The 13390-nt window shown below is 36.4% G+C and overlaps 1 protein-coding gene across 1 annotated transcript in view; it reads right to left on the reverse strand.

The window, feature by feature from the left end:
* Positions 1–201: 201 nt before the first annotated feature.
* The window catches only part of FBXL17 (F-box and leucine rich repeat protein 17), a 475047-nt gene continuing 461858 nt past the window's right edge, over positions 202–13390 (reverse strand). Inside the window, exon 9 of the mRNA XM_007059572.4 lies at positions 202–2679. Within this exon, the coding sequence (XP_007059634.2) occupies positions 2542–2679 (138 nt within the window). The 3' untranslated portion in view covers positions 202–2541. The remainder of the gene's footprint in view (positions 2680–13390) is intronic.

The raw sequence follows: 13390 nt of genomic DNA on the forward strand, positions 1-13390 counted from the left end.
GGGTGAAAGACTCATTGCTTGGGACATTTAAAACTAGACTGGAAAATGCATTAGCAAATGTACAACAGGGGAAAAATCCTGCATTGGCAGGGAGTTGACCTAACAGAAGATCAAAATAAAGTGGTGATGTAATAGGCCAATATTACATACAAAAACTTAAACAGAGTTAGTAATCTACATAACCAAACAAAAGACACACAGTTTTGCTTCTCTCTTTTATTGCAACCAATCTCAAAGTCAAAACTTTCACGGAAAAATAGAAACTTACAAATTGTGTGAATTGTCTTGTTGCACTCATAAAAAGACATTAAAGAGAAATGACTTGAGTTCTCCACTATATCTGCAATATTATTCACTGTCTTTATTCTGAAAATACTGTTGCCATTTTGGAGTAGATGAAAAGTCCAGCATAATACGTGTTCACATGTATTTATGACATTCCAAGTAAAACTCTACTTAATATTTTTTCCAGATAAATGTTTTCAGCTTCATTTTGAAGTGTCTAATAAGAAAACATTTAACAACTGTCACTGGACTTTGAGTTGATGCTTTCTGTAATTGTCAAGAATTAATGCTATGGGACTGGAATACAGTTTTGGCAGAATTGCACGGACATACTAAAACTGTTCTCCAGGTTATGCTGCATCAGTTCTTCTGGATTAGCAAAACACTTGGACAATAATGGCAATTTGTCAGCTGAAATTTGAGCATTTGATATTTTGGATTAAAAGAGTATAACCTTTAAAAAGCAAATACGCAGTGTTATACACCTCAAAAAATCATCCTTTCACCAAATTGCAACAGTCTAAAGGTTAATGCAACTTCAAACCAAAGCTGCAACATCTGTATGTTCAATGGCTGCTTATCAACACTTGTCAAATTTAACTCTTGCAACACATATAGAAAATTAAACTTTTTATGTATTCACTTCAACTATTTTCTGCATATATTATCTTATAAATCAGTTTTGGATTAAAAAACAGGGTACACAATTGCCAACCAAAGTAGTCTTCAGTAGCTTGGGAACAAATATGAAAAGCAGAGAGTACAAGGCTTAAAATACACGATTTAGAGGATGCCAGAATAATTTTTCTTCCAGAGCAATTATTCTCTTCTAGAGTAAGGCCCTGATCTTGCAAAGGGATGCATGTGGTTGGACCCTTATGCCCACATGGAGTCCCACTGAAGTCAGCTATGCCACGCTCTTGCTTTGCAGGAGTGGAACCCACATTAGCAACCACACACTACATTGGGGAAAATCAGCGGTGTGGCTTTTATTAATTGAACTTTCCTTTTTACTTGAAATTTCAGAATTCGGTAACATGACAGCGTTGTGAAAGAAAACTGGTTCATTCAGAAAGTTTAATTACAAAAAACAAAGAAAAAACAACAACATTATTTTAAGCTATATAAACATGGCCTTATAACTTATTTCCCACAGCGGGTGTCTTCTATGCAGCATTTGACCTCACAAGGTGGGAACTGGTTATCTGTGGTAAATTAAAGCGCTGTTAGCTCACCTATTACAAAAATGGCAAGGTGCAAAAATTGAGAAATCTATACAACATCTCCTACATGACTATTTAAGGAAAAATCACGTCTGCTGTTCTACAACATAAAACAAGTAAGATTGTCTACGTGAATAACCATTCAATAGTTACCATCATTTATTAAGCTTTCCATTCAAAAATGAATTTCAAAATAATGATTTTTGTAATTAGCAAAATGTTTAGAAGAAAATCACAATTATTTGTGGATTCTTATATTACTGTGCATCCTAAAATACATGGGTGGTGTCAGTCTAGATAATAATATGGATTAAGATTAGCTCCCAGTTTCAGCAGAGGCCTATACCGATCAGTTACACTGGTACTAGCATTGAGTTATCACTTACAAACCAAAGGAAACACGCATGACTGAGGCAAAGGGAATAGAACAAAAGAAAATAGGCTTAACATCTAATATAACTCAAGCCATCCACAGAACTAGAAGGAATCCACTTCAGGAAATCTGCCAAAGGCTTTTACATTGTGTTTATGCGTACAAAAAGGATACAATGCATTTCTTAAGATTTGTTTTCAACATTCGTACATAGTTTTACAGTACATCAAAGTCAGTGTATAGTCAACTCCATTTTACTGTAACTTGTGTAAACTCACAATTATATTGCATCATGAAAGGTTGTGAGCCCTCTTCAATGTCTTTGGGGATTTGCAGATTTTTAGGATGACAATTAACATTCAGAACAGTTACATGAGTCTAACTTGAATTAGAGAGTCCAGTTTGTGTTCCAAAATTCCAGGAGGTGCCACCAGACATAAAATGTTCACTGCTTTAAAAAGCATTAATTTAAAACTTAAAAATAAAATAAAAACCTCTTTTAGAACGATGGACTCTTGAACATATATTTCACAGAAAGCAAAATGACATTTAAAAACATGAAAAGGTTTAAAATATTCCTGCAACATTGTACAACCAAAATCTGCAGTCCCCATTAGACCTGCTGAATGCATTAGTCGAATTGTAGTATCACATAGGTCGTTATGAAGCAGAAGACATACTGGGTGTCCAGCCCATTTGATAAGCCCGTTCCAAGGTCCTCTTGCAATCTTGCAGTACAGTACTGAAGGTTATGTATGGATATTGCTGCACTAGCTGTTCCACTGTTGCTTCATTCACCTACAACCAAAGAAAAGATTCTATAACTCACACTAAGTAAATAAAACATGCAACCCGATATGGAGAACAAGACATATCAGGGTTTGGATTTCTGAATATGAAGCTGCATGACTCATCCTGCAAGTCTTTTTTATGCTGGAAGAGCTTGCAGCATTGGACCCTTGGTTTATAATTTGGGTTATCTGAATGTAATTAAGTGCGGTTGTTTTTTATGACAAAAATGAGAAAAATCACGGCTCCATCATGACAAAAAATGCAAGTCATAAGTTAATACCATTGTTTGTGGTGGAAAATGATAAGGAAAGTCAAACGCATAATCTTTATTTTGAAATAAACATTGGTTTTAAACCATTTGATAATATTTACCAAACAGATTAAAACCTTTTAAGATCCCATGCGCCACTACCCTGGACACTCAGGGGAGCCAAAATTGTAAACATTCAAAGACTAGAGTATCTTGTTCACGACTGCACTGGTCAGAGTGACAAACACCTTTATTAGGAGTCTTTTCACAGAGCAGTATCCATTCAAACTCTACCAGCTAGACAGAAGCTTACCAAGTGTAAGATTTTCCTGGTGACAGAAAAATGAGAAATTGGCTTTAAGAGTACTGAAGATAAGTGAAAAAAAAACAACTTTGGGCATGATTCTGATATCCTTACTTACAACAAGTAATAACTCCACAACTAGCACCTTTGAAATGGTACTAATCAATGTGAATAAGAGTATGGGAATCTGTTAATGAAGAACATAAAATCATATGATTACATAAGGAGAAAACAATAAGAACAAATTGTATTGGATATGAACATCATATGGTAATATGGGTCAGCACTTCCAAAGATTAAAGAGTCCTCAAAAATATTTAAAAGCCCACACAGCTCTACATATATCTTTGGTGGCAGCTTTTGTTTTTAGCCTTTCAGTGTAAAGCTAACACAGAACTCAGGTCCTTGGTGAGACGGGCTGAAATGGTAGGAATCAATAATTAAAACGTACAAGACTGGCAGGTCAGGGATGTCCCCGCTAGACCTTAACCATCAAAGGTACCACCTTTATTCTTGATTAGACAAGGCAATCAGACAGGCCTAATTAAACCTAACACCTTTACAATTGCAATGCTGTGAGGGGATTAATTTGTCAATTATTTTTAAGCTGATTGCAGTTCATATCACAGAAGTAGACAGCTTCCTTCATCCTTTAGATAAATAAAAGATTAACCTAAGAACCACAACTTTTAGGTACCTTTCTTTGAAATCTTTATTGAACACTCAGCCATTTTACAATGCATGAATATTTCATTTAAATACTGAGCAGCCTACAATGACAGGATGTACCGGTAATACAATCCTCCACTTTTCTAGTGTCCAACATTCAAGGAAAAAAATGAAAATTAATGTTTGTTTTCATCATTGAGAGTCTTCTTGGAATATTTAAAGCTACAACATCTAATAAAGCTTTTTTCCCTCTCAAAAACCCCAAGAACTCTAGCAGGGATTGCAGAGATTGAACAGTGATTGCACTTTCTGTCAGGGATAAATGAAGACTTTAATCTCCAGTTCTTCTGCTTTGATAATAGAAACCCTCAGTCTTCATGGGAAGATTCATCTATCTGAGGCTGACTTGGATAGAAAACTGGTTTAACTTCTCCTCCATGGACACAGGAAAAATGCAAGCTCTGTACTCTTTTGGTAAACAGCTATGTTAAAGTAACACCCGTGGGTGCTGAAAAACAAGAAGCATCTTTTAATAAATCCAAATGAAATTAGAGGTTGCATAAGACCTCCAAAATATTTGACACTCACTGGTGAATACAAACTTTTAAACTAACAGCAACATTCAGCAGAAATGCTTCTTGGAAGTAGAGTCTCCATAACTGTGTTTGTTACCATTTTGTCCTATTCAGAACAGTCAACAAACAGTTTTCTTTCAGCCAATACCTTTCAGGCTTTCTGCAGAGAGCAAAGATAGAGTACAGAACTCATCATGTTATCATCTCTCACCTCCCTCTCTGGAATACTAAACCTGAATCACTGGATTAAACCCTCCAAATTTCATGATTTTTACATTACATTAATGTAGACAGAATGAAGAAGCTCAGAAAGGAGAGTCAGCCATTTTGACCTTCCTAGCTGGGAACCCAGGAAGCAGAGTTTACACTAATCCATTAACTATCTTTAAACACTAATGTGTGGATGTTATTGCACTCACTCTCAAACAAGTTGGGGTTTCTTACTAGATGTCGTGGTTAGGGTTTAGCAGAGCAATGTGTATAATAGTGCAAACAGATTTTCATGTGATAGGGAACAGACAAATTCAAACTAGACACAAGGCACACATTTTTAACAGTGGGAATGTGTAATCACAAAGTGGTGGATCTTTTCAGGTCTTTCTATTAAGACTGCATGCTTTTCTGGAAGGCATGCTTTGTTAAACACAAATTACTGGGCTCAATACAGAAGTAACTGGGTGAAATATAATGGCTTATGATACATAGGTCAGATAGATGATCTAATTATCCCTTCTGGCCTTAAAAATCTATGAATCTATAAAAAAGCACTTAACGCTTAAGCCATTAATGCCATATGTGTCTTTATAGGCAGTTATACTTGCTGGCTTTTATGTGCCACAATATAGAAATATCTTATAAGTGGGGGGAAAAACACACAGGTTTGTTAGCAATTGTGGTTGCCAAATGGGCAGACTGTGGTCCAGCGAGTATCAAGAGGACACCCAAATACGACCACTTGGGAGTGAAGTTGAAGGTTATACAAATCTAGAGTCTGCAGGAACAGACAGTTCTTGAAGGTAAGACAGTAAAGCCAGCAGGCAAGCTCAAGCATAAACAGGTCATTACATGTAGTTGGCCTACAAGATAAACCTGAGCACGAAGGGGACAGGCAAAAACACCATGGAAGAAAGAGCAAGAAGTAAATCACCTGTCTCTCAATCAAAATCTGAATGTGGACAAAAACTTACAGACACAACTAGTTTCCAGGGCTGTCATGAGGATTTCTAGAGATTTGTTTTAAGGTCATTTGAAAACCTTAATTTTCTTATTCAGACTCTAGATATAAACCTTAGTTGCTACCGGTAAGATTGCAGTTAGGGTTTCTCTTATGTTCATATTTGGAACTTTTAAAAATCTGGAAAGAAACCACTTTGAGATTGAAAACTAGCAAGCTTACTCTCATGCCAGAGGAGAATTTTTTCCCCAGGTTTCATGATACATGATGAAATTGTTTGACTTACTTAAATATTTAGTTGTTAAACATTTTAAAAATTCATTTTAATAAAAGTAATCATAAACATGACAAAATTATATTAGACAAGATAAATCAATCCAGTTTACATCACAGTAAAAAAAAAGATTAAAAAAACTTTCAGCCATTACAAAAACCTATGAAAGTTCTAGGATGAGAAAAAAACTGTATTTGAAAAATAAGGCCGTAGACTATTCCCTCTGAAACCAAATGGAAATCTTGCTGTTTACCACCAGAAAAACTCAGACCAAATCAGATACTAAATCATTAGCAGTTGTAAAGGTTCAGTATCCTACTCAAAGGGATAAATAGTACATTCTCCAAGAGGAGGTAATAGCTTTAAATCAAAAAGATGTCAATCATTTGGTCCTTGTCATCAGGTCCTCTAATGTTAAATTAAGATACCAACAAGCATTTTCATAATTAAAATAATAAAAAATTAAGCTTCTGTATCTTTGATAAGATGTAATTTGCCTGGCAATAAAACAGAAACCTCCAAAAATAAGTTCAGTACTTAAAGAAAGCAATTTCCCCCTTCAAGCCTGTATGACATTGGACACCGAGGGAAAAACATGAATGTTTACATCTTCATGTTAAATGTTATATTTTTTTCTCCAACCAACTTTCATTAATCTCCATCAATTGAAATGTCAAAAGAAAGGCTATTAGCTAAGATAAATCAATTACATTATCTAATACATTATCATTTATTTGTATTCCAATAGCACCTACAATGTGATAGGTGCTATCTGCACATAAGGAAAACACAGTCCTTGTCCCTAAAAGCAAGATCAGTGAATTGATAGGCCATTCACAGCTGAACATGAGGGTTAAAAAGCTCCAAAGAACTTAAGAAATTAACAGTAAATTCAGGCAGGCCCTCCCCACTCAGGTGTCAAGGAAAATCCAAAAGCCCCTGACATCGTTAGATTTTCAGTAATTCTCAAAAGTCTCACAGGTTTTTTAAAAAATGCTTCAGGCAGTGTTCTATATTGGACTCCAGAGAGAGTTTTAATACTATATTCTGTAACTTCTATATCAGGGAATTGTTTCTAGGTTTTTTTCCTCACTGCCTCCATTATGCCCTCAAGATAAAATTGGTCAAATACATCATATTTTGATCCAAGAGAATCAATTTTTTATTTAAGCCCCTCATTAGCCTCAAGAATCTTCTTCAGTGAAATTAGGTGCCGCAGCTGAAATACAATCAGCTGAATCTAAAAGTTTTTCAGTGAAGTGGATAGCAACATTTGCCAAGAGCAGGCTGCAGTGGGGACAGTGACAGAGGTAATGACAGACCATGTATACCTTTCTGGTGTCAAAGCTGTAATTGCTGAAATCTCTGTATCTATAGAAGTACTATGTTTCAGTATAATTTAGGAGTCATTAGAAAATTAAACTAAGTCTCCAGGGACGATAACTTGCCTTTGCTCTGGGCCCTTTATGCTGAGTAAAAGGGCAGAAGTGGTGTAAAGGGGTCCTATAAGCTCCAGTTCCAGAATGCAAGAGGATTCCTCTAGTGTACTGTAATAAAAAGCCATAAAGGCTGCCTTCAGAGGACACATTCAAAAAGCCCTGGTGTAAGGAGTATGTCAGGGGCAGGGCTGCAGCACACAACGCTGAAGAGATTCTGGTCCATGCTGTGGCTCACAGGGCAACCTTGGGAGGCTACTGAAACTTAGACAGGCCCAAGGGCTCTCTAAGTTACACCAGGCTTGGTCTACACTACCAACTTATGTTGGTTTAACTACGTCACCCAGGGGTGTGGAAAATCCACAAAATCCAAAGCGCAGCTTGACCAGTAGAGCAGTCACTCTAGCACTCAGTGAAGACGCTACCTATGCTGATGGGAGAGGTGGTAGCTATGTTGATGGGAGAAGCTCTTCTGTCAACATAGCACTGTCTACACCGGGAGTTGGGTCAGTATAAGTGTGTCGCTCAGGGGAGTGGACTTTCCATGGAAATGGTACATGCAGCTTTCTCTCTGCACGCTTGATGGGATAATATGGAAGCACATTTTTCCATGTTGTGAATGCAGAGGGAAGTTTGTCTTTATATTGTGGGGAGAAGAAATATGCCATGAGTCCACAGTACAGAAAGAACTTTGGTTATTTGCAAATTTGCGGATGATACTAAACTGGGAGGAGTGGTAGATACGCTGGAGGGGAGGGATAGGATACAGAAGGACCTAGACAAATTGGAGGATTGGGCCAAAAGAAATCTGATGAGGTTCAATAAGGATAAGTGCAGGGTCCTGCATTTAGGATGGAAGAATCCAATGCACCACTACAGACTAGGAACCGAATGGCTAGGCAGCAGTTCTGCGGAAAAGGACCTAGGGGTGACAGTGGACGAGAAGCTGGATATGAGTCAGCAGTGTGCCCTTCTTGCCAAGAAGGCCAATGGCATTTTGGGATGTATAAGTAGGGGCATAGCGAGCAGATCGAGGGACGTGATCGTTCCCCTCTATTCGACACTGGTGAGGCCTCATCTGGAGTACTGTGTCCAGTTTTGGGCCCCACACTACAAGAAGGATGTGGATAAATTGGAGAGAGTCCAGCGAAGGGCAACAAAAATGATTAGGGGTCTAGAGCACATGACTTATGAGGAGAGGCTGAGGGAGCTGGGATTGTTTAGTCTGCAGAAGAGAAGAATGAGGGGGGATTTGATAGCTGCTTTCAACTACCTGAAAGGGGGTTCCAAAGAGGATGGCTCTAGACTGTTCTCAGTGGTAGCAGATGACAGAACGAGGAGTAATGGTCTCAAGTTGCAATGGGGGAGGTTTAGATTGGATATTAGGAAAAACTTTTTCACTAAAAGGGTGGTGAAACACTGGAATGCGTTACCTAGGGAGGTGGTAGAATCTCCTTCCTTAGAGGTTTTTAAGGTCAGGCTTGACAAAGCCCTGGCTGGGATGATTTAACTGGGACTTGGTCCTGCTTCGAGCAGGGGGTTGGACTAGATGACCTTCTGGGGTCCCTTCCAACCCTGATATTCTATGATTCTATGATTCTATTGAGTCATGGACTAGCTTTTGTTAGACATATTTCACAAACCCACAATCTCTACCATGTTTTAAAGATGAAATCCAAAATTTAGAGGGAATGGAATTATAGAGTAGTCAAATTTATTCACTCTTTTTCTCCTTTCTCCAGCTTTAGTTTACTGTTTCCTCAATTCGAAGTTTTTTAAAAGTATACTTAACAACAAATGTTTGATTTTTTTCCCCCAGCTAATAGTCGAATGAGTAACATTCTCAAGTGGCTCAATTATAACTGTTGCCTATAGCCACAACAAAATGAAAGATTTCTGGAATCGTTTTGTGTGAAGTGCTATGCATTTGATCAGTTAAGGCAGATATGTTCCACAGAGTTTAAAAGACTGCCCTAATGCCCAGAAGCAGAACCCTTGCTTAGGACTACTTTAATAATAAAATAACAGCACTAACTATATTAGTACAACATTTTACAGTCTGAATAAATTCCCTTATGGTTTAGACAAAGAACGCATTTTGGCTTAACTGATGTAGTTCTTTTACAAAATCATTATGTTTGTGGATTGATGATTAATGCAATTGACAAGTCCAAGTCCTCCAAAATATTGATGTAACATGATTATCATGACATTCAAACCACTTAATTTTGTACTGAAAAGACCATAGCAATTTATTTCCCAGTTATGCGTGGGATAGGAAAAGGAGGAGGGGTAGAAACTATGTAGAAGTATAAATATGTCTGATATTTTTGTGCGCCAAAATTAAACAAATGAAATACACAAATTCCATAATTAGCTCAAGCACCTTTTGAGGTTTCAGAAAAGAACTGACATCATGAAACTCCTATTGAGAAGTTGTGGCAAATCTACTTGTGGAATATGTGTCCCCTTTTTCTATTTCTTTCAGCTCACACAGAGATGCACAACCCGGCAGGGACAAAGGCTTTGTTGAGAAGTTGCTCTTACATTTGAATGCTATTGCCTCAAACAATCACTGTGGTCTCTTGGAGAGGACAAAGGTTATTGCAAATTAACAAAATAATCAATTTCAGGTTTCTGTAGCGTACATAGTTCTTGAAGAGCCCACGTCCCAAAGATGGCCATGCTAACCATTATCTCCTACATCTCCTGCAATATCAAGTATTACGTTCCCATAAATGACAAAGATGTTTCATTCTCAAGTCTCTAGGATCATTAGGAGCCTTTTACTTTTGTTATTTTGTAAGAGAAGCCTTTCCAAAGTGTTTTTGGTTGTTTGTTTTTGTATGTTTCAAACAAAGTAACTAATTGCTTCTAGACACAGATTGTACAGCACTTGAGAGTACAAATCTCAAAAATATTATACAAAATTATTCACAATTATTTCAAATGAATAAACCCCGCAAACTCCGTAGGCTGTTTTGTCCTTATTTAGAAAAATATTTCATAAGTGATGACTGCCCAGTGAAACGATGGTATTTATTTATAAACAATGGACCTTCTTTCAACTTCTTAAAATGTTCATACTGATAAGATAGTGATGGCTGTTTTGCTTTGTGGAAAACTATGGATTATCAAAGCTATCTCCTCCATTCCGTGAGCATATTACTGTAATGTTTAATAAACTGGGAGACATTTAAAAGTAAGTGCAAAAATCAGTTAAAAAACTTCACAGTTAACAGACATCATTAAAAAGTTACTCAGACAATACTTCTAGAAAGTATTCCCTCACTTTTTGTGTTCCATACATAATATTGGTTAGTTCACATTGCTTTTCCCCTCAACAATGGCCTGACCCTGCAAATACTTACCAATGGGCTTTAGATTCGATCACATTGACATGAATAATCCTTCCGATGACTATACTAAGAACTGGATCAGGCCTTTGGTATATGAGTAGACCTATTGACTTGTGTATGCCCTGTAGTAAGTCTTTAAAGGACTGAGTCCTCAATGTATCCCATTGTCAAACTTTGCTGCCTACAACTTGCACACATTTTGGAAATGAAATAGTTAAACTAAAGATACAATAGCATACAGTTAACTTGAATTCTCTTCCCTTGCATTTTAGCAGACACTTTCAGTCATGCACTTAATGGGTAAGCTATTCCAGTTAGCTAAAAAAAGAATCATTTATTGTTCTGTTTTTTAAAATGCTCATATTGAAAATCAAAGGGCAAAATGAATACTTTAAAAGACAGTGGGGTCTTTATCGGGGAGGGAGGATTGCTGTAATTTCATTCTAATAGGGTTCAGTGGTCTTATGCATCCGATATCTTCATTATTCATATACCTCACCCACCTTTTCTTTCTCATTATTCATAAACAGATATATCAATGGAAGCTCCTACATTTCACGTTACTTCAAAAATACAGAGAATCTTCTTAAATATGCAGCAATGTCATTTGAACAAATTACAGTGATTTAGGGGGAGAATAAGTGCTACAGACTTTTTTTTAAATGGGAGAAAAACAGATTTTGCAGTTCTCAAGATCAAACCATAATTTAATTCTCAAAATGATTTTTTTTAAAGTGGAAGTAATTTGTCAGGCATTTTGCTCTATTTCAAGTTAGCTTCTATTAGCTTTTTAAAATGGTAAGGCCAATGGCTATGCTAATTATATTAAATCAAGACACGGCCCTATATTCTTGTAGTTGCATTGTTGACTAATAATGGTTTGGCCCGGATAAAGATCCAGCACCTGAGATCCTATTGCCCTTCCACTCAGTTCATTTTCAAGCAATCTGTGTAAGTAGCAGCAGACCTTGCACAAAAGGTTGAAAAATGTTGCACAGACCATGCTTATTAATATATACAAAAGCAGGAAATTCTTTATACACTGAGGCATCAACCTTGTTCATAAGTTGGTGTTTCTTTACAAATCACATTCTTCATGAAAAAAACACAGGTAGTGCATCCTCATCACACTAAGGATTTGCAGTTGAAATGTGACATCACCTAACCATATTGAAAAAACACTCTTAACAGACTTTTTCAATTTTAGGGATCAGTTTGATCTTTTTTTTCTCTTGTAGTTTCATAAAAGAGTTGGTCTTTTGTCAGTTGTATTGATTGGCACTTTATATGTACCTAAAATCTCAATAAAAGTATTGATGGAAAATATATTTTGCAGATGATCTAAGAAAGCCTCTGGGATAAGTTATATGGTTTCAGAAATATTCCTGTTGAAGATCAACTTAAATTGCTTAAAAACAAAAAGCTTGGAAAGAGCCAAGACTATGGTGAATTTAATGAAAGAAACTGGTGTACTCCTTCACAGCCAACTCTGTCAAATTAATTTCACTTCAGCGTCAGACTGGAGGTGCTGAGTTCTGTCACTATTCCTGGGGGCTGGGTTTTTCAATGCCATTTTATGTATGTTTTCAAGAAATGTTTGCTGCATTTTAACACTAGTATTTCTGATAGCCATTTCAAATAACACCATAAGATTGCACAAAGAATCCAGAGTTATGAGAATCTGTGATAGGAAACTCACAACCTCTAACTGAAGATTATTATGACAGATAGTCCAACTAACCAAACCGTCAGTCAGGAAAATTAATGAAGTTTTCATTCAATATTTCCTAGGCATCATGCAAGAGTTTTTTTTAGGAAAGATAAGGGTTCAGATTGCCATAAGCCAAAAACTGATTGGGATGTTATAAAGGACACTATAGAAACCAAATAAAATCATTAAAACATGAGTTCCAGCAATAAATGAGTTAATTTAATGTGACCCAGTTTGTCAGATTTCCCTCAGTTTGAATCATGTTGGATTTTTTTAAAATGAACTGGAATAACTACTTTGTAGGGAACCTCCTGTATCAGTCTAGATGACAATTTAGGGGTACAAGTTTAAATAATCGTGTTTACAAAAAGTAAACTAGAAAGCTGAAGACTTGGGTCTTTGCAGTCACCCTGACATGCTGCTGGAAATTTCAAATAAGGATATCCAAACTAAAGATTAAAATGTCCAGCTCAAATCCTAAACAGTGAGTGTTGGTGTTTGAAAACCGTATCTGTTATAATTTCCCAGAAAATATATTTGGGATCATGTGACTGAAATGACAAAAAAGCATAGAGCTGTTGGCGTAGCATTAAAAACAACTAAATATTAAGGACCTAAAATTGAGAAACCCTCAGAATGCATTCACAGGAAAATTTCTAATGAAGTTTCTTTGTAATGATTCACAAACAAAACTGGACTTTGAATGAAAAACCCTTGTTTAAAGAAGATAAGAAATGCTGACATTAAGGAATCATCGTATTCCCTCCACTCCTTTCTAATAGATTGAGGGTAGCACAAAATAACATGCACTGACTTATAATATTGAAATATACAATGAAGAATTGTTAATGGTAAGATGAAGAGTTTTGATAGCTATATTTTTAATAATTTATATTTTAATAATTTTGTATAGTGAATGAGTAGATGAGGTAACACTTAGTCTAAGTCCTTGCTGGCATAATTGT

The sequence above is a fragment of the Chelonia mydas genome, chromosome 5, assembly GCF_015237465.2.
Source record: "Chelonia mydas isolate rCheMyd1 chromosome 5, rCheMyd1.pri.v2, whole genome shotgun sequence".
NCBI lineage: Eukaryota > Metazoa > Chordata > Testudines > Cheloniidae > Chelonia > Chelonia mydas.